Genomic DNA, 25,891 nt, shown 5'->3' with positions numbered 1-25,891 from the left:
AGGTTCCATTAAATTAACGATATATTCGAAGGAACGAAACTTACTGTTTGCTAATGAATCCATATTATTAGTTATTTATAAAATTAAATCATAAATGCAGTCGTTGAACTTGAGAAGTTGCTATGTACACACGTGTATCTACAACTGCACTATGATTTTATAATATTGCCTAGTGCAATAAACGCCCGTGAATCAATTTGTTTAAATTTTTTTCGCATAAATGTCCGATATTATCAAAAATAGGTTCAATTACTCAATACGCAAAATCACATAGTATTCTATTTACTAAACTATAGAGCAAGCATCGTTGCCAAAGACGAGCGTTCGAAAATACGCATCAATTTCGCTTTAAAAGTCCGAGCGTTCACATACTAAGTTGCATTTCACTGTTTACAAACCGCAATTTGTACTAAGGAAATATGAAATGCAATCTGGGTTGATCATTAACGCAAAGCTCCTAAGATAGAATCTCAAATACTGAAAATTATCTACGTTTGCAAAACAGGCGGGGTTTTACAAACTCTTGACGAAACATCGCCAAACGCTATAATTAAGTTAACCGCGTTAATCACTAAAGTCTGTCACGCGTCCGAAACTGGCAACTATTTAAGATACATAAATAATTATCACAAGTTAATTTTTTGCTTAGCATTCGCGAATAGATTTCATGCACCGAAAGTCCTACTTGTGAATTCACTAACATAAACACCACATCCAGATGGATATGCGCGCGCTCAATGCGGCAAAGTGTGTGTCATGATCGGGAATGACACCATCGGTGCGGTGGCGTTTGACATTGCGAGCGTTTGCGAAGTGTTAATGCCGTTGATCTGCGTGCCTCGAGCACCAACATGCAGCTCAATCTGCTGGCTCGGCGTTAGATTCTGTTGGGCCAGCAATTGCTGGCTGGTACTGGCCAATGCCAACTGTTGGCTGACGTTTGCCGCAACCGCCAACTGTTGTGGTGTATTGGCCAGCGCTAGTTGCTGAGCCTGAGATGTAAGCTGCTGGGTGGTGTTGAGCGCAGTGCTTGCCAAGGCGAGTTGCTGCGCCTGAGATGTGAGTTGTTGTTGGGTATTATTCGCGGCGAGGGCCAGTTGCTGAGCTTGCGAAGTCAACTGCTGGTTAAGCTGCTGAGCTTGATTTGAGAGTTGTTGACCGAGCTGCTGCGCGGCTTGCTGCGCTTGGGCAATCTGCTGACTGCTGCCGATGGTGGCCTGAGGGGTTTGTTGTGGCATGGAGGCGAGTGCCAACTGTTGATTGGCAAGTTGTTGCGCCTGAGAGGTGAGCTGCTGCGTAGTGGTCGCTAAGGCAAGCTGCTGCGCTTGGGACGTTAGTTGGGGTTGTGCCTGCTGCGCCGCAAGATTGTTGGCGAGGTTTTGCTGGGCAATCGCCAACTGCGCTTGAGAACTGTTCGCAAGAGCGAGTTGTGTTGACTGATTAGTTGTAACTGCACATATAAAAGCATTTATAATTAATTTAATTACAAGTATGACTTAAAATTATGCGCGTTACCTAAAATTTGTTGACTAGGGGCCAAAATTTGGGCCGCGGGTGCAATACTGACTTGGGGCAACCCACAGAAACAGGATTGCACGTAGTCACTGTGGCCAAGGAAACAGGCACGGTAGCAACGCTTGCGGCAACCGTGCGCAAAACCTGCCCTTGGCTATTCTGTGACAAAGTATTCGTAAGGGTGACGGGCGGCATCGATACCGACCCGTTGCGTTTACCTGAGACTCTAAGAGTCGCGTTTTGATCGAGCAGGAATTCATTCGTAGCGGTCAAGTCTGAAACCTGTTTCTTCAGTTGCGCAATCTCCTTGTGCAATATACTATTCTCCTCTTCCAACATGAGCATTCTCGGATCAAGCCTGCTTAATACTTGTGGTGGGTTTCCGGGAAGTACCCTTTAAATCCTCGATTGCAATGCAGTCCATGTACTTCAGGCGAGTCCAAGCCGTTGGAAATATAGCGTCGTTTGGCTGCTGTGGGGCCATACTCATCTAATTCCTCCAAGGACTGCACTGGTCGACCAAGGATCGTCGCGCTTTCATAAATCTGTGTCGGTTGTGCATCCATCACCAAGGGTGTGCTCGGGACAACATGGTTTCGGTTGTTATTTTTAATAAGTCGCATTATCTCGGCATCTTCCTCCTCTTTGCTAATGTGTCGATACTTGCAGTGTGTACGACGGCAGGTACCCTTACGGAATGAATTACAGATCGGATGAATTCCCGGCAATTGGTTTTGCGGGTGGCTTCTGTCAACACCTGGATGGACATTGCACCCGTTCGTTTATAATCGTCCACTTCGTCTGGTGTGCAATGAATAAATCTGAAAATATTTATCTTTTATAGCAATTTAAATTGCTTATTGTGAAATATAAATCATTTTTAACTTCATAGAAAAAGCGTGATCGCTATCTAATTCTTTCAACTAATTAAATTATGTTTGCGCATGAATACAATTTACCAAGTCAATACAATACATTAATTGACTTTCAAGCTGATAGTCCGTTTTATATGTTGAAAATAAATTAAAACGTCTATATAATATAGATAGAGGTATAAATATACGTACTTGCAAGCCTGCCGTGGACACGAGGAATTCTGAAAGTCGTGGCAAAAGCTGAGCGAGCGCGATTCGTACTCATGCTTATACTTGCAGAACTGGCGTTCACACATGCCGCGGAGGAAATCTCTGCACACGCTATCGCAGCCGTGGCTGCCATCCTGTGGCGACGACTCTTCCGATGTGTCGGACATGGTGATCGAATTTTTCTAGCATAAATAAGAACCTGCAAAAATCGTAAATACATAAATCAACTTTTCGCGCACAGCATGCTAGAAAATTTTAGCATAACAAGAAAATCGTGTTTACATAAAAGGCGATCCGAAATTGTTTTACTTAACAAACAAAAAATACTTTAACCAAAAACCAAACATGATAAATTTTAAATATTCTTGAAACTTCAAGAAATTCTCTTGAAAGTTAATGCATTTGTATTTAAACAGACGTGTTAAACATATTTGTTTTGGATTTTATTCAGGGACAAAAACAATGTATGGCGCATGTGTTACAAGATCGGTTGATGCTGGTGGCGGCAATATAAATATAAAAGGCGCCTGAAACCGCCCTCAGTTTTTCCTGCGCAACGCAACCATGGCATCGAAGCTGTACCTCTTTTCGTTTATACTCTTTGTTTGCACTGCTTACTTGCAAGCGTTGAACGAAATACCTGGCGAAGAAAACTGCGAAACTTTGCCATCGGAAATTCATTTAATCAAAGGTTAATTTTTTAATTAATTTAAAATTAAATGCAGATAGCTAAAATGTGTTTTTAGAGGAATATGACGAATTGGGAAGACTTCAACGAACTTGCAATGGGGAAGTGGCTGTGAACAAATGCGAAGGCACTTGTAACAGTCAAGTACAACCATCGGTTATTACACCAACTGGATTTTTAAAAGTAAATATTAATCAAATTTTCATATTTTGATATGACGAGATGATGCCCTACACAATATCAACCTTGACTTCATTGTTTATTTCCACTGCAGGAATGTTACTGCTGCCGCGAAAGTTATCTGCGCGAGCGTGTGATTACGCTGACTCATTGTTACGATCCTGACGGAATGCGGCTGACAGCCGATAGCCAGAAACAAATGGATATCAAGCTGAAGGAGCCGGCCGAGTGCAAGTGTTACAAGTGCGGCGATTTCAGCCGCTAATTTTGCCACCGAGTCGCGAAATACGCGCGCAACTTCAGCAAGCCATAACTGATGCCATTTCTATGTGACATGCTTTTGTTATTTTGTAAAATGCCCAAATAAATGTCTTATTAATTTAACCATAGTTTAAATACATTCCGTCAAATAAAAAATTGAAATTGTTATTAGAATTAAAAATATCCTGAACTTAAGATTCATCATCTTTCCTTTGTAATCTACATGTAATATACTTCTAATTATTAATAAAAAATAAAATATACACAAATTAACGAATAACCTGCTTAGTCTTCTTATAAAAAATGAAACTTTTGACCTTACCTAATCTATTGGTAAATTAAATCTTTGGTGCAATTCGAGACTGGTGGCACCCTCGACGTTCGCCAAATAACCAATGACTGCCTGTGCAAAGTCTTTCATTTCATTGTAACGATGCAATGCGTGAATCTCCTCTTGATTGTAATCTCCGCTTGTGGATATATTGTTGCCCAGCAATAGACGCAACTTTTCGTCGGCAGCAATAAGCTCCTGCTTGTAGAGTTGCAGCTGGCCCAGGTCAAGCTCGTTGACGTCCTTCTGCGGCGGCAGCGACGCACCCACCATAATCACCCATGCGGACCTGCACGCACAAAAACACGCAACTTGTTTACACGAGAGCATAAATAATGGATTTTCGTGTTTCCCGGCTGACATTGGAAAACACTAAGTGTTTAAATAGCAAAAGAACGTGAAGAAGCTGGCCGCCCGCCGCGCTAACAGGCCGCATCTAAGTGCTTAAAAGGGCGCCGGGAGCGCACGGACTGTTTACATGTTATGTGCATGTTCAAGTTCAATCGATGCGTTCTCCTGGCGCTTTCGTATCGTCGTCGTTTAATTTTTCCTCTCACTAGGCAAGCAAAGGTTTTCTTTAGAAAATCATGTTAATACCAAAACAACACTGCTTGTGAATGATAGCTTGGTAGCTATGGATGGAAGCTTTATAAGCTCTGCAACATGATCTGGCCAGTGGAGTCTAGAATTATACCCAAAAGTGGTAACACTAGCAGTGATACCCACATGCATCATGTGTGGCTTTAAACTTGCAAAAGTTTAGGTAATGTTAAGTCGTTATAAACTGAAAATTTGATTACTAAAATTGCATTGTTAAATTAAAGGAAGTAAAATCAAATACACAATTGTATTGATAATGGTATCAAGCATGTGCCTGGATCCCCGGATGGCAAAAGGCACCACCTCAACAGATGAGTGTCAGGTTACACCAGTCATCCATGTCTTGCAATACCCAGGATGTGTACCAAAACCAATACCGAGTTTTGCGTGCATCGGCCGTTGTGCATCATATTTACAAGTAACTATATTAACACTATAATTTATCTTAATGTTCAAGACTCACCTTAACTGCTTGCTGAACCCCTTGTGTTTTGCACACTGTTTACCCAGCCAGCTTAGATTGTTTTGTTTTCCAGGTGAGTGGCAGCAAAATCTGGCAAATGGAGCGTTCGTGCATGTGCTGCCAGGAATCGGGCGAACGGGAGGCCTCCGTTTCTCTTTTCTGCCCGAAAGCCAAGCCTGGAGAGAAGAAATTCAGAAAGGTGAGCGCGCACAACACAAACAGGTCGCTTGCTACGTACCTACCTTAATGAAATTTGATGTCCGTGTTGTCGGTGAGGTTATGCGCTGCGAACAACTCTGCTTACACAACGCGCCTCGGAACGCGAAGCCCAATGCGTACGCGAGCGGTGATTAACGGCTCGACGTTAATTAAAGACGTGCGAGGGACAGCACAAATTACCGATCCGCACAAACACACAAAGACGCCATTATCACGAATCATTAATGGCCGCCGATAAAACAGTGTGCGTCGACCTTGCCTGGGCACCGACGTGTGACGTAGGCAACCGCCGCGAATTTTAAAATCGCCCACTTTGCATTTGTTTCACACGCTACTGCTATATACCTTTGTACCAAACAGCATCATTTGTTCGTTTCACAGGTATCAACAAAAGCACCGCTGGAGTGTATGTGCCGTCCGTGCACTGGAGTTGAAGAGAGTGCTGTGATTCCGCAAGAAATCGCCGGGTATGCTGATGAAGGTCCGCTGTCGAATCATTTTCTTAAATCGCACGCCCAATAATTTCGCAGGTGGTATTCTTAGTTATTTTATGTGTTACAACAAAAATGTGTTCATGTTCTAGTCCCAAATTACCAAAATAAACAATTCTCTGTGCTGCAAATACGCATTTAAAACGTTTCATCCAAATGAATTCAATTATTCTAATTTTTGAACGTTTACTGTCATTTTATTTATATGGGAAGTACCTGCCGAATAAGTCGATATTTCGCTGAGTTTTCTGCAATCATAAATGTACATAAGAAAAGCAAGAAATAAAACACAAACGAACTTTCTTGATAAGTTTACTTAAAACGTTTCCACTCTCGTTCACAGTTCGTCTTCACTAATTTACGCGATTTCGCTTTCATCTGAATCCGTCTCCGAACTCCCGACATTTCAAACGTCACTTCACCGTTCCGAACCAATCAAAGAATAATTAAAGAAAAAAAGATGTCACATCATTGATCATCAGAATCATTTTGTGACTACCTTCATCTTTCCTTGTTACAAATTTCGTATTTTCGTTAAAGTCTCTCAAGATCCATTCATTTATGATTTAATTCCGTCATACAAAATCCTATCTGTTTACAACAGTTTGATATTCATCGTGTCTTCATTCAAGCATCGATTTGTTTAAACATTAGTTTCGGGCTAATTTCTGTGTTTAAATTGTTCCTTCAAACGCGCCGCAGTTTGGTGCGTGCGTTCGGTTTCTCATTTTCGTTCAGTGAGTTTGCGGCCAGTTGCATGTCAACATATTCGGCTAATTATCAACAACATCCGTACGCAAATAAACATCAGATCAGCGTCTGCACGTTGACGAGAACAAATTCCCATTTTGTTTAACTATGTACAAGTAATAGTGAATAACATATCTCAATCGGCGCGCATTCTGCGCGAGTACCTCGTCGCTCGCAACTTGTAATTACAATAATCATTTGTAGCGCGGAGTAAAACTCGTCTGCTTGCGCAAATGTTTAGTTATTTCTCTGAGCAATGGTACTTATGGTAGGTTGTCACCTCGTCTTTTACAATGCCAACAACCTGGAAGTTCATATTCATTATTTAGTAGCTTTTCTATGTACAATTATACACATCATCAGTCAGAAAAATACTGTATATAAGTTTTCGGTTGCATCTTGTGACCGTCTTCGACGCGCGCGTATCGCTAACACAAAATTGAACAGACAACAAAACGAAAATCATATATACAATATTCTGCGTCCTACCAAACGTGTAGAATTCGTTTCGGCATCTCGCTATCGACAGGGCGCTGCATTTTCCGCGTGCCTCGACCTGCGTCCGCACCAATTAAAGGCAATTGCGACGCATTTGAAATTCTATGAGTAGGTTACAAACAAAACTGACTAGCACAGTCGCTCCGCGCACGGGACAAATGTATGGTTTCGTCGGACTAAACATTAGAAAAATCACTTACATACATGAACATAAAAAGTTGTATATAAAAATATAAACATTACTTAGATAATGTAGAAAGTAATCGAGTGTGTGAGGGCGTTCGCGAAAGATTGCTTACGCTGAAATAGGCAACAATCGCGAGGACCTGTTGAGACGAGGGTTCTTTCTGTGATCGTGTGATAGGTGGTAGTGTCGCATTGATTCGTCCCCACACTGTTTTCAACAATCGTTTTTTTCATTCTCTTGCTTGCTTGCGGCCGACGCAGTCTCGCAAAAATCATCCACAATATATAACTTACAATAACTTAACAAATACAGGTAGTTGTAGGTGGTAGAGGCTAAATCATAATAAACGCTTCTATAACAAATAAAAATAACAAAATAATAGAAGAGTTACAATGATTCATCGGTAGAGACACGCTGGGCGCCTGACGCGCGCCCGCGACACATCTACAAAACATTCGTATTCAAAGTTTCAACAAAAACGACTTAATCAATAAGTTCCCGCATCTCGCACAACCTAATACGGCCCAATAAATAATGGATTTTCAAATGTCAGCGCTTCGCAATTAAATCTTGAATTTAAAAAGAAACATTACCATCATATTAATTAATATAAACATATATTAAAACATAGTAGCGCCGGCAGGCAGTGCACATCTCATAAAAAACACTTTTTTATCGATTTTTTTTTAGTACAACTGCAAAATTACAGAGGCCCGCGCAGGCACACAGCTCCATCATTCATTAGGCCTAGCTACATAGTCGTAAAACAGTTGAATCAATTTCGTTATGTAGGTCTTTCGCTTGTGTTATCCCTTTAGTTTAAATATATATTTCATATATATATATATATTTGTTATATAATTATTTATAATTTTTGCGGTCCATGTTCCAAGTTGCTATATGAAGAGGTCAGTCACAGGGCACTAATATTTAGGTGTTCGATCGCGTTTAGATTAACAGTAGTTCCCGGGCATTTTACAGTTTTAAACTTGACGCGCACCTTATAGTTTAGAATGCCGTTTGAATTTCATAATATCTAGGAAGTGTCGCAGTCCGGTGTAAGTCGACGCGGTAGCTGCCGCCTACGAATCCCTGTGGTTCCATTTCCACGCTTGGGGCGGCTATGCTCGCGCCTCACAATTCTTCATTTATATAAAGTATATAATATAATATATATAATTAAATAATTTTTACCATTTTTGTTTTTGGTTTTTGTTAAATATTTGTATATATAAACAATTGTATAAATTTTAACTAGCACAAAGTCACTGTCTTTAAAGAAGTTTTTAAGTTTTTTGTGGTGTTGCTTCGTGAGGGAGAGAGAATGTGGGGTATGGGGGTAGAGCAAAGTCATCACTATAGAACGTCATGCGCGTTTCACGATTGTGTTCGTTTTTCGCGTTGTCGCCGTCGAGCACGCATTACTGCTGCTGCTCAATGTGCTTTTGGGCGCCCCGTTGGGTGGCGGCCTGGTGGTGCTTTTGGTGGCTTGCTCGCTGCGTTTTTATAGTTTTGTAGAGTGTCGACGATCAATTCAGTAACTAGGAGTGCGCCGAGCGCAGTGTTCGTTAACATTCGGCCGCCCATTCAAGCGGGCCGAAGACGATCTGATGCTAGTCCTCCGATGACGAGCCGGACTCGTTCTCCGACTCAGTCTCTTTCAGTTGCGTGAAGAAGCTGGTTAACTGTTTTACAGCAACACCTACACCAAAGGCAAATATACATTAGAAACTATTTCGTGTACACAATTAAAAACTAACAGCATTGACAGATCAAACTGTCAGGAGAGTACTATCAAACTCCGCTTATGATTAAAGTCGGTGTTAGCGAACTCTCCTAGTTAATTTCGCATCAACCGAACGCTTTTACGTCACTGTAAGTTCGCAACTGCTGCCTGGTTATGCCAATGAGATATTAAATTACAATTTCACATGCATTACATTTCACTAGACTTTTGTAACTCACCTTTGTTTTCTTGTGCAAGAGGATCATCACTTTTCTCCCATGAAAGGAAACTATCATGCGAAATAACACTATCTTCGTATAACGTATTGAAGATTTTGAGTAACAGCCCTGAAAAAATAGCATACCAATAAGTATTGACTTGCTTTGCAACGCGTCTTTAATTCCTAATTACCTGAAGGATGATTTAATTGGTTAACTATCGCTTGAATCGCATACAAGCATTGCAACTCGAACTGTGAATTACTGTCGATATACCTATGCAAGACGCTGTAGTAACCACGGAAAGTGGGTTCATGTAACTTATCGTTGACTATCGAGTTCTTGATGTACGCAGTGGCCAGCGCACGGATGAATTCGTTTTCTTTTTCCTTCTCACCAACGTTCGCCTGTAAAATAATTATATTTGTAAGCATCAATTCAATTAAAACGTAAATCTCAAGTAATTAATTGTTGTGATTGAAAAATTGTCAATCAGTATTGATATTGAATGCAACATAAAGTTGCAACAACATAGGAAACTGATTCGGTATACTCTTGCAATATAAAACGCCACAATCTACATCAAAAATTAGAATGTGGAGCTGGAATTGCTTTTGTAATAAACAATATCATAAGTGACTTACAGTTATCCATTTGTATACTTCATCGGTCGAAGCCTTCGATTTAACGAATTGATTTAATTTATCATTAATTTCCTTATAAGATAAATTGCTTTGACTCGCCGAGGATTACCGCCACCTCCGGTCAGAAACTCAAAGCCCTGCAAAAGGTAATATTAAAATTAGTTTTATATAATATTAAACTTTAAAATAAATAAATGTTAGAAAAGTACTATCAAACTCCGCTTATAATGAGAAGACGGTGTTAGCGAACTTTCCTCGTTACTTTCGCATCAACCGAACGCGTTTGCGCCACTATAAGTGCACAACTGCTGCCTGGTTATGCACAAAAAGTACTTAATTACAGTGTCCAATACTTACATTCTTAGTAATAAATTCATTGACCATCGATGGATCCATCCAATCGTTTAACGTTAATCCGGACGAATTCCATATGCTTGCCAGCTGAGCAGGTCCTTGCTCCTTAATAGCTAACGTAAAGATCGCCGCGAGTAGTCGATGCGCGTGACCCTGCAGGCATTCAGCGCACTTGTGGAGGCTTGTTAGAGGTAGCACTTGTGTTATAATAGGATTTACTAGAAAAGAAAACAATTAATGTATACTTAATTCCATCACAGAGATTGACAATAATAAAATATGTAATAAATTGTCGGGAAGAGCACAATCAAACTCCGCTATGTTTAAAAACGAAGTTAGTTAAACATCACCGTTAATATTGCAAAACCGAATCACGTTGAGACACTGAAGTTCGCAACAGTTGACCAGGTGATGCCAATAGGTTTAAAAATTAATTACAATATAACTTACTTGTTACTTGGGCATAGTACATCCAGATTTGTGGAATATCTACAATAAGGTCTTCGGCGCTTGAAAAGATTTCCTTCAAACCGGCGCAATAGCTTTCTAGAGATATGGTTTGACACTTCAGGAGATGACTGCACAACACTCCCACCTTTTCTCGGGCTGTCTGCGATCGCTCCAAAATACCAGTAATGCTGGAAAGTAAATGCATGTATTAGCTTTGTTTACAGCTTAAATCGAAAGAGTTCTTTGCAAAACATGTGTAGAATGGTTGACTATCAAACCCCATTCACCGAGTAAACTCTAATGGTGTTAGCGAAACCATCACAATAATTTCGCACAGAAGAAACACCCAGAATTTATATTGATCAAAAACAGGCGGTGATTCTGTGCGTAGTAAAAACATAATAAAATATTTGATACTTACATTATGCTTACAAATTGTGCGTGAAGAGTGGGGTTAATGGATAGCCGAACTTCGGTGTCGGTGTCTTCGAGGTTGGCACAATCGCTGATGTACTCATCTACAATGTTCTTGATCCGCCGCTCAAGCTTCTCGGGCGTGAGGTCTTCGTACACCTGTGGTGCTGGCACTTTTGTGGCGGTTGCTGTGTAGGTGTCGGCGTGTTTCGCTGTGAGCTTTCACGTTCGCGCTGCTCACCCTCTCACGCTCAGGCGCACGATGCTGTGATCCAGACCGCGAGTTGCGTCCCTCAAATTTACTATAACCACGCTCCATGCTGTTGCCCTTAGAACTATACGCATCCTTATGACTGCTGCGGTAACCGCCTCGGTTATCCATATTATCATTGGCGGCATCCAGAAGTGCAAACTTGTTGCTATTTGACTGCGGCGCAGCAGTCTTGATATTGGAGCCGCGACTCCAGTTGCTGAATGAGTTACGTGAGCCAAGCGGCTCGTCCACATTCGGCTGCTGGATCTTCAACTTATCTGACTGCACCGTGAATGTGGTGTTTTACTGCCACGCGATGAAGGCGCCGACAGCCAGCCATCCTCGCTCTGGCCACCACGACGTTTGCCAGAGTTGCTGGAATTGCGATCTTCTTTTCGCGGAGTCATAGGACCTGAGTTCATCGCAGCAATATTCATGTGCTCGTTATCTGCCTCTTTCTGAATCTGTTCAATTGTCTTCGGGTTAAGGTCGGTACGACGTGGCACCCAGCCTCCGGATCGAAGATCAATCACATCCTGCAGCATGAAGCGTACTCGACTGCTTACTTTGCCGTTCTTGCGGTCTACCATGCCACGCATCTGGTCAAAGATTTTCGATAGGTCAACGCTTTTCGCCTCTAGGTCTTTGCCGATGGTCGACAGCAGTTTACACAAGCACTCAAGTCGTTCTTCATCCTCGTTTTCAATCAAGTTGTACAGACATCTAACCATAATGTTCTGTGTGAGCATTTGTTGCTTGAATAGTTCACCTGCAACGATGCCAACATATTATTTTACCATTCAATTAACTTTTAGAAAATAAACAAATTGCGTGCAGCAAGATAATCAGTGATAAAGTTGTCCTCAACGAATGTCGGTCCACTACTTTCATATTAACCATCATATTAAACAACGTTTTAGAAGATCTAAGAGATAGTAAAGCAAGAAATACTTGCCTATAAACCGGATGTTTCCGACCGACTTCATTCGTATCCTGCGGTCGTTCTCCTCAAGAGCCATCATCATCTCCTTCTTCTTCTCAGGATCAGGGCACGCCGAAATTTCAACCAGGCGCACGTTGCGATTGCTCTCTTCGCTAGAGTTCTTTTCGAACTCCATTTGACAGCGCGTGACGAGCAGTTTACGGAAGTTAACGAACTCCTTGCTCTCGGCGGATACCGGCACTTGCATGAGAGCCAGCTCTCTGCACATGAGCGCATACGCAACCGAGAAGTTGGGCTCGTTAACGGCCTTCTCAAACACTAAATCTATAACGCCTTGCAGCCTCTCAGTCGTGTCGATCGGCAGCGTTTTGATTTGATTCAGCAGCGTGCTGAACTTTTGCGGCGTCAATTTGTTTAGGACACCACGTACCTTCTTATATAAATCCTGGCGAAGAAACAAAGATAAATCATTCATACTTCATCGATTAAAACAGCAGAAGTTGTAAAAAATGCATGTAAACTTACGTCAGTCTTACGGTCGTCATCAGTCTTGACAACGTTCGGGTTCTGGCGGGCGGGTTTCCAGGCGTTCTCAGATTCGTGTAATTTGACGTCCTCTTTGAACGAAATGGAGACGCGAATCATGCTGCCGGACTTGCCACCCTTGGAGTTGCCGCTAGGTTTGCCTTGTTGACTATTGCGTTTTGGAGGCTGTAAACAAATGCAATTATAATTTGGATCAATCGTTATTGTGATACAAACGCAATCATAACTTTTGTTTAAATAATCAGATTAAATAAATCAACACAACTTTTCAGTTCACTACTTTCATCGTTTTATATTTTTTGGAATATCATCATCGAATTATTGTTTAAATTCAGAAGTATTTTAAGCAAGATATACTTACAATTCTAGTGGATTGCGATTTGCCTAAGAAATTAGCATTGCCAAAGCTAGGAGCAAAATCGGTACGTCCCATGGCCGAACCCCTGCCCATGTCACCTCCCATTCTCTGTAGAATGAAACAGAATAAAGTAAATACATGTTACATGGTCTTGTCTTAGTTAACTTACAGATCTATCATCACCAGCCGCAACTTCGTTGAGAATATTATCAGGTTTCGTTTTACTCTTCGGGTAAGTGCGTAGAGCCAACAAGAAATCGCGGCCGTACGACTTCTTTCCCTCTGGATTATTCGGCGACCATTGATCTACAAACAAAACACAAATTAGGCTTAATTGACAGTAAAATTCTACAAACCCACAAAGGCGTGTAAATTACATGCAAGGACACCGACAATTAATACTCGGTATTTATTCGGCGTAATTAAAAAATACAAAATTTGAAGTCAACTAATGACTACCATAAAAGTAATGTGTATAAATGCGTGTCAACATACCATCCTCATATTGCAGCGGTTTAATTTCCGATTGATCGTTACTAATGGCAGTCTTGGCGTTAACCTCGTTCTTTGCCTGCACGAGCTTGTCGTTGGATAATGCCGCCTTATCGGTTTCGTCACAATTTTCCACCACCGGCGGCGGCGTGAACGGCTTGGGTAGCTCGCGTACAATGGCAGTTACATCAAACGACGGCTTCGACTCTGGCTTCACAATCGGCAGCGCCTCGCTGGTTTCAATCTTCTTCGCCGGCACCACTGGCGTCTCGTTGATAACGGGCGTCACCACTTCAGGTTGTGGTGGTTGTTGCTGCTGCTGCTGCGGCTCTGTCTGAGCCGGTTGCGCCGGTGCATCGTTTGCATTATGCGTGGTTTCGGCATTAATGCTGAACGCATCCATGTCAGTGCCTTCCTTACTAGCACCCTTCATGTTGAGTTCCTTCATCTTGTTGGCCTTGTTAGACTTAGCCTGTTGAGGTTGTTGGTTGGCAACCGGCATCGGCGCTGGTGGTTTGTTATTCTGGCCCACGGCCTGTTGGCCGCCAGCTTGCTTGGGTTGGTCTTTGCCACGTTGTGCTTGCTTAGATTTCCCTGTAAAACAAGAAAAGTATAAGTTCTAATGTCACCATACACATCGAAAAGCAATAATTACACTAAAATACTGTACTAGTGACAACTATGATCCAAACTCAATGAGAAAGATTGAACAATTGTTATCGCCACTAAATTTGCTTTCGCATCAACCGCCCGCTGTTCTTCCCATCAAGGGGGTAGAACAGCTGTAAAGGTTATGCAGCGACTGTCGTCACTCGGACAAAGTTAACAATTTGTAACCGAGTGGCAAGCGAACGCAAATCGCAAGGACATGCGGCATGGAGTGGAAGTTATCAAGCGCTTATACGGCGAGACGCAAAACGGGTCACACGATGTCACGCGTTTTATCGAATCTGGATAGAATTTTGCAATTACGCCAAAATGAATTCATCAAGCACACACGCTCTATCGACACAAATTGCTACATGCTCATGTTCGAGTCAACTCCAAAACGATGAATGAACACATGCTTTTAAAAACTAAACTCGCCATGGTAACAAGACGCAGAATAACTACATTTACGAAACCGTCGCAAACAGTTAAAGAATAAATAAAGGTAACTACTACTGCTGGCGTATTGATAACGGGCAATTATGTTTGAAAATAAAATTTTATTAGCAAAGCGAAATAAAAACCGGCGCTGAATGTGCACATTTTAGGAATCGCAAATGTAGCAAGCGAACTTTTCACGCATGCGAACCGCGGGTCGGAATTGAAAACAAAAGCATCACACACAGTCCAAGCAACGAAAATAAATCGAATTTGTTTTGTTTCTTTCGCTTCGTTTTCAAATTCGTTCACATTCGTATTTCGCGACTACCAAAGTGAGATGGGATGTTAAAATAGTCCTATCATTTGTAGAATACTCAAAACTTTGGTGTGTAAAACTTAAATCCGCCTCAAAACACACCGAACAAGTAAATTAACTACGTATTCTTCAGTCTAAATATAGAATTTACACGTGTAATTAAATTTGAACTGCTTTTGCGGGTAATTCTTTAGTGTTGCACTCATAGTATGCCTTCAAAAGTCATAAAAGATGCGCTTTCTTGGCAAGTCAGCAAGAATGTAGACGCTCGTTCGCCGCGACGAGCAACGCGATTGCCGGGCTATATACCTACGGTCGACCAGCGACATTTTTGATGCGGCGCGTTCAGCGCACCTAATCGCCGACAGGCGTTTGTAAAATAAATAAAAAAATCTGCCAGCGAATTAAGTAGGTTGAAACGCCGGCTCGCAAAAAAAAGTCGACAGACCTGCCCAAACGCCGCGCCGGCGATGACGTGTCACAGCACTTTATTCGAAAGACTTAAGACCGAATGTGCCTCCACTCATTCGCCCGTGAAGTAATTTTCGGCGAGCCCGTGCATTCATGCATTCATCGCTAATTAGACGTAATATTAACATAAAGTATAAAAGTTCAACGCGATACATACTGAATTGAATATGGAATGTTTTATTATAATGCTATATCAAGGACGTCGCAACTTTAAACAAACTCATGCTGAACATTCTCAATCAGAATTTTAATTAGAATGTTTGCGAGTTGTCCCACTAAAAGTTAGATAGTTTACATGATTGTATCGAGCGCGGAGAGTTGTTGGTGCAGAGGAATTTGAACACGTTTGCATTTTGACGCATTTCGACACTGGTTGAATGAAAGTTTAAATTTAAAATGCAAAGGTCGTCGAGTATCGCGACGAGTTGTGTTACGACAGACGGCAGCGCGCTTTCTTGACCTAACCAACGTTCAACGTCAATCAATAATGTTTTTTCCAGGCTGCGCTAGCGAACAATCCGAACAATATTTTTCTCATGAATAATTTGGTTCGTTCGCAGAATTAGAATATAATCTAAATCGCATTCCAAAAGCGCTGATTATGACTTGACAACTGGCGCTGGAACTTTTAAAACATTTTTGATATTAGGAATTTGCAAAATTTAATATTTCGGGGAAACCCACTTGAAATGAGATTATCTGACAATTGACATATGGCTACTAGTTCTCTACACGTGCTAAAAATTGTACAATAAATCCAGTATCGGCATGTTGCAGGATTTCGATTTCGCAACAAGGTGAACCACACACGCACACGGTCGCACGCTTGTGCGCTTATTGGGACTTTCTAAAAGTGGACCCACGAATGCTGCGCTTGCATACATTACGCTCTGCTAATAATATGTGCGAACGCGAATCGATATGAACGAGACAAACCAGCCAGAGCACAAAAATCGCCAGCGACTGAAATTATTACATAATCTATTGGGCGTATTGTGCGCGGCTGCCCGTACACATTCTGAACGGGTTACTCATGATGTGCTGTGGTTCGCTTGCATTGCTGCCACGCTTATTACGCATGCGGCTGCTGCAACTGCCGTTTAAGACCGTGCTAAGAAGTAAATGACTAAACATATTGCATAGAACTTGACTGGCACATTCGTTCTGGTCGTGGAATTTGCGTATAAGCTAATTAAAATTATTATTACCCCTATCTAATTGCGGCATGTCCGACCAGCAAACACACACACTCTCTGGGACGTATTCGATGTCGATGTGGGATCACACGCTATTCTTAGACGTGACGAAGAAACGTAAATCGCACACGCGGGGCGCGGAGGAGGCAACGGGCGCGCACACACACACGCCGCGCGCTCTCTCACGGGGCCTTCTTATGCACCGCGCAGTGCACCGCGACCAAATACGGCCGAAATAAAACCTCAAAAACGTCTCTATTTCTATTTGGCGTAACACTCGCACACGAATTTAGATTCGCGTCGTCGACTAGATCATACACTAACTCTTTAAAAATAATGCCAGACTACAAATGGCAATGCCGGCACAACAAGAGAGATCAGTCTCTTCGGTTTCTCGCGAGTAAAATTTTGAAATTCTTTTGAGTATTTAAAACTTGCCGACGCACCAATTGTATTAAGTACTAAGTTACACTAAAAAATGATCACTGCCAGAATCTATTTGGTTGTTTAAAACTTGTCGGCGCTTAGTTGCTGAGTATTTGTTCGCCACTGCGGGGAAAACTAGGCGCGCAACGCGAAAATGTGCCGCGAGAGTCGACGACCACGTTGCGTGCGACCCATGTGGTCGCCGCGAGTAGGACTGTGCCCCGTCGACAGCCATGTTGGACGAGCGCGGGTCGTTCAGTTCCGGCGCGCCGATCGACAACAGCGCCACCACGTAAGAGTACGGCCAACATACAAACTACAACATATCCAAACGTGCTCGGGACCAAAAAATCGGACCAAGCGGCAAATTTAAATCATAGTCTACCGGTCCAAGTAGTTCATGACGTCACGATTGGCGAGAGATAGTTGTTCAGCGAGCCGAGCGGCGTATTATGAAAACCTCGACCTAGCAACAACAGACCGGCGTGGCAGGGAGACAATTTGCATTGCAAAAGAGTGTGTTGTGCGTCGTGTCGCGCGAGTAGCACTTGCCTCATGTTCGAACACGTCGAGAGTATTGACAGAATGACATTACTACTTCCACGCCATTTCTATTGGTACTTTTAAAATGACAGTTGGTAATAGTGACTTCCGGCAAAATACAGCATGCATGTACAACTACTACTAACTACACTAACCAAAACTATGAGAGCAAACTTCGCGAGGAAGGATGAAGCATGCGTGATGTGAAATGTAATGTGTGTATTGTGTGTATGAGATTTAAAGTGTATGAGAAGTACTAGTTTTGTTGTACAGAAGTTTATTTGACTACTAAAGTCACACAAGAGACCATTGCTGCACAAACCAAGGACCAGGCGAGTGCGACTCTAACAGCCGTCAGACATTCTGCGGGTTACACTGCGTGCACGTGTCATATGTCGGGTGTCATGTGGTCATGTAGTCGTAAGCAAAGCAAGCAAGTGAAATAGCAGCAGCATTAAAGTGAATGCAATAAACTCACCGCTATTATCCTGATTAACAGCCGGCTGCTGTGCGCCGGCAATCTCGACAGGCGCGACGCTGCATTCTTTTTAGTCTGCTGCGGCTGCTGATGCTTTTGTCATCGCGCACAGCTGGCTGATGCTGCTGCTGCTGCTGCACTGGCGGCTGCTCCTTGGCAGAGACAGCCTTCGCGGAGGAGGGTGGCTCGGCAGGCGCCAGCGCCAGCGCCACCGGCGACTGCTCCTTGGGCTTGTCCTCCTTCGGTTTAACATCCGAAGGAGGCGCGGAAACCTCCTTAATGGAGGGCTGGGATGGCTCTTTGGGTGTATCCTTGTGCGGTGCACTCTCCTTCTGACTGGGCGCGGGAGTGTCGCGCTGCTTACGCCCCTTCGCCGGACTCTCGCGATCCTTCGGCTTACCCGGTATCGTTACCTCGGCCGAGTTCGAGATTGCCGACACGACGGGAGTCTCTTTGGCAGTATTTGATAGGTTATTGGCCGGAACAAAATCATTTGTTGGCACCTAAAGCACACCAATAAAGAATATAAATAATCAATGTCCTAAATAACAAATTCTATAATCCCGCTTACCTGTAATTTACTAGATTTAGCTATATCGTTTCTATTATGTACATTTTGTGGAATCTGGTGGAATGGGGCGGGTTGCTGTTGCGGTGGCGGAATCTGTGCCCGCTGAGTGAGAACGGCGGGTCCATCCCGTGGTGCGGGTCATGCACGACTTCCTCTTCAGCCGCCGCCGAGTCTTTATTGATCGCCTGCGCCACCTGCTTGGCAAACGTGGCCTGCACCTCCTTGACGGAGTTGTGCGGAGCAGGCTGGGGCGTCTGACGCGCTGAAGACTCTCCCGACGTCGGATTTTGCAGTTCCTCGTTGTCGATGGGCATCATAGTCGCGGGATCAACAATTGGGATAGCATTGCTGCGCTTTTCGGTTGCTTCTTTTGCATAGGCGCAGTCATCGCGGTAGTCGCCATCGCCTGTGGCGGTTGTGGGGTGTGCGGCATGCCCTGCGCGACTGGCTGCACCGACGCCTGCGGCTGACGCTGCATCGTCTGATTATAATAATACGGCGGCGGAGCGTACTGCTGTGTGAACATCGCCGGCGCACGATAGTTCTGCAAGTATGGTTGGACAAACGTCGTAGGTCCATGTCCTCCGTACGGGGCGGGGTAAGATGGCATCGGCATATTCAGCACCTGATACTGAGGCACCTGTATCGACGGATGACTCGCATATAAAGCCGGCTGATTCTACAAAGGAGAACGTCAAAATTATAATACAATTCATGGTATTAAATATTGCTGGTGTGGGATGACACTTACAGGTCTCTGATTAATAAGCCGTTGCGGCTGATTGGACTGTGGCGGACGCTGGAAGTAGTTCTGACCGCGCTGCGGATACAGATTCATCGTCTGCTGCTGCGGCACGTGCTGCTGGACCTTGAGATCGGCGTTCGGCGGCGTCGAGGCCTGCGTCGGCGGACCGGTAGGCGCCATGCCTCTCAGCGGCGGTCCTTGATTGGTGATCTGATTAGGCGGCTGTTGCTGCTGTTGGACGTAAGACCCACCATGAAATTCAGCCCTGAAACGACAACAATGGATGAGAATCAAATTGCACCAAGAAAATGTCTACATTTGTCTTAATTATACAGAAAATTTTATCCCCAAGTTCTTTCATGGCGTGTAATAGTCAAATAACGATATTTCAATTAAGGAATCAATACTAAAATGCAATCGATGAAGTTGACCCCCAAAATACATCCTGCTCTTTTCAGTCGCCGACAAGAGGTCAATACAAATACCTATCTCTAATTTCATGGAAATTACAGTTATGAGCATTATTTTTCCTCCTTTTCGAGTTGCTAACTTCTAATCCTCAAAGTCTTTCTACCAGAAAATATTTTAGCTGGCGGAGTCTTCGTAGAAATGACTAATTATGTTTTTGTGTGGCATTACCGCAAACATAATGGCAATTAAAAATTTAATTAATTATGAAAACTTTCACATTACTGTATCGTGTGTACGATAATAATAAGCAACATGCGCATTAAATTATGTACAAGGATGTGGGGAAAATGTATGTAAAGCGCGGCGCGAGCACTCGTACTCGTATTTCCGCGAAAAAGTGGATCAAATGAAAGTTGAGCGCGTTTAATTCGGCTCGACTCCGCGAAGAATCTTCCTCAAGCGTGCTCAGCCACGCAAGCACATGTAACGTCCCGAAATCGTAAAGTTTAAACCAGCACAAAAACATTTTACAAACGGCAAAAACAATAAATCTCAAAACATTTCCCTATGCCACTCTGCCTGCGTCATTTGTTACAATTGATGCATTGATACACATCAGCATCATAATTAATTTGCCAGAAAGGAGAGGCGCATGGACCGCGCGTAATCGACGTGTACACTCCTCTCTTCGATGCACGCGGGGCGCTCAGCGAAAATCAATAGAACGTGCACTTGTGCGATGACGGCGGTGTGCGCGATTGCAGGAGCGGCTGCACCGCCGGCCCCGGCGCGCACTCCGGCCACGCCACGCCGCACGGCTCCAAACTGGGTCACGAAAATGGGTCGCGCCGGTTTCGCGGTGTAACCTTAACCAGAGAACCCAGTTGCAACGCGCTAACTGGCACACACAACAGAATAAAACAACCCACCATCACACGCCTCAGAAAACCGATGCAGATGCACAAGGCGGCGGATCAATGACGACCGAGTCGTCGAACCGACAAAAGAAGCGGAGGACGCGAGAGACACCCAAACACCCAAGCGAATCTTACGCATTGCGAACAACTTGCATTTTTCGTGGGAGCGCACAGCGTGCCGACGTAATTGCTATTTTCCAATCCAGCGGTGGGCACACGCACTTCCGTAAGCGGAACGCATTCTCTCCGCGAACACTATGGGACGATAAAACGTGAGCCGCGCGCGACTTTGCTCACTATGCGACTTTTTTCATTCTTACACTGGGCATGGGCGCGCAGCGCAAACGGCGGCATCAATTACCGCGGTTTCTCTCGGCTGGTGGGTGTTACATCATACGCCACAGCATTTTTACTCGGATGCAACCGAACACAGTAGATCAAAATGTCGCGCGAGGGTGGGAGATGCATGCAAGAACATTCGAAACATTTGAACATTATACACATTACGGCATTACACAACCAGCAACGCCGCCGTGCAGCGCGCAAAGAGAAAAATGAAGCGAGCGGATGATGGTGTGTACGCGCGCGCGCGCGCATGTGAATCTGTGTATGTGCAGCTACAAGGCCCCGTTATTCACATTCACACAGAGACCTAGGCGCGCATTCAATCACACCCGACTGCCAGCCAGTCGGCTAGCCAAGTAACGAGCCACAGAACGGCAAATATGTGCACAACCATTCGGTTTTATGGAACATGACACACACACATACAGCCACGAACACGGTGCAATTACATTACGCGCGTCTACGTTTCTCTATTGCGGATTCGCGCGGTGTGCAGAAAACACCATCGGCCGACTTTGCGCTCGAATCGCGGATTGCAATTGCAAGGTTGTTACGGCAAATATTTGCAACGCTTTTCAAGGACGTTTGACGAGCACGCTCGCGCGCCGTTAATTTCAACATTTCCACCTAACGCGCACACCGCGTTGTATCGTCGTCGTCGACGTTGTCACGGGTTAATGACAACGTGGAAAACGAGAGACGTCCTCAAACTGAAATATTCACGCATACCGGAAATCATTACAACCAGGTGTTGCAAACAGCATTAATTTCGCATTTAAGAAGCAATTTTTTGGTAATAGAAATGATTGTGATGATTTTGTTTAATCGCGAAATAAAGAGTAAAGTAAGATGTGTTTACGTCCTCCGAGCATAGGTTTTGACACTACACGAGTGACTAAGTAAAATTCGGGGAATAACCCAGACTCCCAGACGCGGTGCGCCATGCCGCCGCATTGCCTTAATTATTCGTCCCACCGACCGGCTCTCCTCGTCGCCGGATCGGACCACACCGGGCAAAACAGCAACAATAACGATTCTACAAGTTGCCCGCATACCATGTGTCATCACATGACATAGCAATTCGCAAAACCTACAAAAATATTCAAATTTCATCGGCATTGTCCTCGGTGAAATTGAATGTCTCAAAGAAAACCGCTTCCCAAACAGCTGTGCTAGCTTACGCTTGCACCTTTCGTTGCAATTCGCAAACAATTTCGCCTAAATGCATTGTATATTCTGCAAACTTGTTTTCTTTTAATTCAGCCAAAACTTTTCACGGCTGTCAAGAGCAAACTTTGGCCCTGGACGAGCGACGGCGCAGGCCAACTTTGCAGGCAATAAACAAGCCGTGCAGCACAATGCACAAATGCTCACAAAGGAGATCCCCATTTATCCGAAATTCCAAGAATCTACCTAAGTCGGCCGAATCCTACCTAAATGCGCACCGCGTGCACCGAGGATGCACTCGGTATGCAGCGCTGGATTTACATTACACACGTGTGCGCGCAAAGTATGCGAACAATGGCGAATTCCAAATATTTCACTTTGCGCACACAAAAATAATTCGATTTACAGACGGATCGGTTTCTACATTGCTAAATTTGTCAGGTGGCCATGACTGAAATGTCATTGCAAATGCTGAAATCTAAGTAAAATTGAGAAGAACTTACGCTGCGGTGGTAACATCCGATAGTGTGGCGGAGGTAATAAACAAATCTCCGGCTTGACGGGGCGTTCACATATCTCGACACCATTTTGTCGTTTTGTTTTCAGCACCGATGCGGTGCAAACGCGAGCAAGGCAAACAAAAGCGGCGAAACACGCGCTCTCGCGAGTTGAAAACCGCTGACGGACGGTTGGCCCGAAAAACAAACCAACTGTTATCAAACGCGCATCATTGTGCCCGCCCGCTGAAGAAACGCGCGACTAGTTCTTGCATTTTTCGTGGCTGCTGCTGCCGCCGCCAGAGATGCAACTTCGCAACAACTTTGAGTGCGCGATGATGATGAACACGACGAACGACGATCGCCCGACAACTCGGTTAGCTCCTCGCGCATTTTGCCGCGGCACACATGCTACACTCAACCACTCAAAACTCAATGACGATCCTCGCGCTCAGCCCGCACGCGGTGGCGTATTGATTCGCCGATGACGATGACCGTCCGTCCGTTCGCGTGTCAGAGTCTGCACACACGGGAAATCGCGACTGGAATGTGTTCTCAGAGCACGTCTCGACGCGGCGCGAGTGCCCCTCCGATAAAAATCGATAAGGGCGTTTTAGAAATCACTGTGCAGCGCGCACGGAGCGTGTGCTGCTGCTGCTGCTGCTGCTGCACGGAACGCACGAGACCAAAACACACTGCGAGCGCACTCTCTCACTAACACCACCGCATCAACGCGGGCGCGCGCACCAAAGAAAGAAGCTGACGTGCGTGCGTCCGTCGTTCTAACCACCACTGTCGACCGAAAATTTCGCTTCTCCCTCGAGGGTTTCGCGGATTGAAGTTTTGCGCGCGCGTCTGTGTTGCGACTATCGCACGGATTCACTATCGCGATCGGTTCACGAATTGTTAGAGTACGCTTGTCCCGTGACTCTCGGACTCAACGATCGAAGTGATGCGTGACGGCAATTCTTCGGTTAAACATTTGTCACCGTTGTTCGCACCGACAACGCCATTGTATCGACTGGCAGCGGCCGCGATGCTCGGACGCTGACGAAAACTGCCGACAGGTTGCATGACGCATGCGCGCTCACTTGGCGGCGCGGCGCAACGTTGCCGCGTCGACGTCGAGACGTGCACGCCAACCGGAAGTGGGCGCAAGGGCACACACACCGCGCGCATCGCAACCAACCAACCAACCGCCGGGCACCCAGCCGCGGCTCGCACGCGAATACGAAATTACGAGCTGCGTAAACTTGAATTGAGCCGCACGGACGGACGATCCGTCCGCGAGGAGTCGCAATCGAACACGTACGCTAATGGGCGCAAACATGTCTGGCATGACTGGCTAACATTGTGCAATCATTGAAATGGGTTGACAACACAGAGGAATGCGACTTTTCCACCGAGTTTTTAAACTCGCGTGGCGCTCACCGTCTAGGCCGCATTATGTAATATGTTCAAGGGCTTTTCCCATAGATGACAACGCAGAAAAACACACAAAAGCGCTTGTTATGCGAGCGAACTTCGAAACTCTCGCATGCCGCTCCAAATTTCGGCCCGCAGAGGCACGGCACTGCCACGTGACTCTTGCCGCTTCTTCACTGCGCACGGCGCGCTTCCACCACGGAATTGAGGTTAGCCGTGCCACGGACGCCAGGCGGCCCCGCAGGCTCTTCCTGCCTGCGCGCACACGCTGCATGCTGCACATTACCTGCGATTTCAATCTCTTCTTCGGCCGTGGCCGGAAGTCCGTCGCAGGGAATCACCACCGCTCCAGCAGCACCATATGGGATGCGCACGGCCGGCGCGCTCGCTCTGGTTCGCACTTTCCACACATTCCGCACTCGGGGGGGGCCGGAGAACTGCGTGTGTGCGTGTATTAAATTTTTTCGTCAAACAACTATTGCTTTTGCAAAGAGTCTCCGCGCGCGCGAGACACGCGACCAGCGCCGAAGACAGGTGAACGTGTACTGGATTGGCCAATGAAAGTTATACATGACACAATCGCACGGTGGAGCGAGCGTGCGGAGCAGCGGTGGCAGCGCACCGTTCGTTAGTCAATCGGCTCAGCAGTGCCGGAACTACCAAACAATCGAAAATTATCGCCTCGAAACTAAAAACTCTACGTTGACATTTGACATTCAGCATTCCTTAATCTTCAGCTAACAATAAACATTTCTCCAAAACAAATCTTCAATTTGGTTGTATCTGAATGAAAATAAAGCAGTGAAATGTTTTCATGCAGAAATAATTTCTTTTCCACTAAAGTTAAATTTATAATTTTGGTTCCGCCTCTGTCTCTGTACGAACAGTCTCTACACGTATCACCGCTATGATAATGTGGGTACGAGCGAGAGAACACCACGGTGGCAAACTGTGTTTGCATTCCGATCATCGGCGGATCGTCGCATCGTTGCGTGCGTGAGTTCGCCTCGCGTATCGCACCATGCCGAATTTTTATCAGCCGGCGTGCGATAAGCGGTGTGCACGTAACGTTCGGACGCAGATTCGAATGTCATCTTGCGCGGGCGCACTACGACCCGACGACGAGCGACGACGACGTCTCGAAGAAAAACGCACGCGGCGCGCCGCTGTGCCGTGGGATTCGCTAAATTTAGGTCAATTGTAAAATATCTAGGAGAGCACAGCGACTCGACAACACTCTCACGTCTCACCGGCAGTAGTATAATTGCTGCACGTATGTGCTTTAGCGAATGCCGTGTAAAGATGAATTGTTAGGTTAGATTTCAACTCGCAGCATTGGGCAAACGAAGAAAAAGGGGCGTAACTGTAGCATGCCGAGCACGACGCAAACTGTCGACTGACTCGCAGGATTTGAATTCGATGTGTGAATGAGTGAATGAATGTAAAAGCGTTGTTTACGCTGACTTACCGCTCTCGGTCACCCAGCGTGTTGGGAACGCATGAGCTCCTTGGTGCCGTGGTTGTGAATCGCGTGAGTCAGCTGCAGGAAAAGGATACGTTTGTTGCTGTTGCTGCGGGAAGCGCGTTTGGGCCCCGACGGGTGGCGCCTGCTTCTGGTTGCCGCTCAT

General features: G+C 44.9%; 4 protein-coding genes across 4 annotated transcripts; 1 reads left to right on the top strand and 3 right to left on the bottom strand.

Moving 5' to 3' along the window:
• Positions 1–3: 3 nt before the first annotated feature.
• On the bottom strand, positions 4–5,201 carry LOC135802092 (zinc finger CCCH domain-containing protein 10-like). Its single transcript, XM_065315619.1, is given in 8 exon segments — positions 4–1,450; positions 1,516–1,581; positions 1,584–1,901; positions 1,904–2,248; positions 2,251–2,336; positions 2,583–2,799; positions 4,052–4,349; positions 5,124–5,201. Coding segments are annotated over 6 exon segments (1,716 nt in total). The 5' UTR covers positions 2,768–2,799; positions 4,052–4,349; positions 5,124–5,201; the 3' UTR covers positions 4–734.
• Positions 3,115–6,131, top strand: LOC135802094 (uncharacterized). The gene is made up of 6 exons (XM_065315621.1): positions 3,115–3,291; positions 3,347–3,471; positions 3,563–3,716; positions 4,957–5,078; positions 5,197–5,322; positions 5,724–6,131. The coding sequence occupies exons 1-6, from the start codon at positions 3,165–3,167 to the stop codon at positions 5,862–5,864; spliced, it is 795 nt and encodes a 264-aa protein (XP_065171693.1). The 5' UTR covers positions 3,115–3,164; the 3' UTR covers positions 5,865–6,131.
• LOC135802113 (eukaryotic translation initiation factor 4 gamma 1-like) lies at positions 6,132–19,761 on the bottom strand. Its single transcript, XM_065315635.1, is given in 17 exon segments — positions 6,132–8,970; positions 9,234–9,341; positions 9,406–9,619; positions 10,214–10,428; positions 10,661–10,848; positions 11,082–11,283; positions 11,285–11,633; positions 11,636–12,096; positions 12,283–12,715; positions 12,796–12,981; positions 13,178–13,282; positions 13,344–13,480; positions 13,670–14,260; positions 18,205–18,688; positions 18,757–18,879; positions 18,882–19,435; positions 19,508–19,761. Coding segments are annotated over 16 exon segments (4,074 nt in total). The 5' UTR covers positions 19,071–19,435; positions 19,508–19,761; the 3' UTR covers positions 6,132–8,881.
• LOC135802112 (calcium-binding protein P-like) lies at positions 19,070–25,891 on the bottom strand. Its single transcript, XM_065315634.1, has 3 exons — positions 25,722–25,891; positions 19,508–19,766; positions 19,070–19,435 (listed from the first exon to the last, which is right to left on the bottom strand). The coding sequence occupies exons 1-3, from the start codon at positions 25,889–25,891 to the stop codon at positions 19,070–19,072; spliced, it is 795 nt and encodes a 264-aa protein (XP_065171706.1).

This window comes from Atheta coriaria, unplaced genomic scaffold (genome assembly GCF_025399875.1).
Source record: "Atheta coriaria isolate IRGN ID8LTWV9N9 unplaced genomic scaffold, Caltech_Dcor_3.1 hic_scaffold_15_pilon, whole genome shotgun sequence".
Lineage (NCBI taxonomy): Eukaryota > Metazoa > Arthropoda > Insecta > Coleoptera > Staphylinidae > Dalotia > Dalotia coriaria.
The sequence above is the reverse complement of the archived record's forward strand: the minus strand, read 5'-3'. Positions and strand labels throughout refer to the sequence as shown.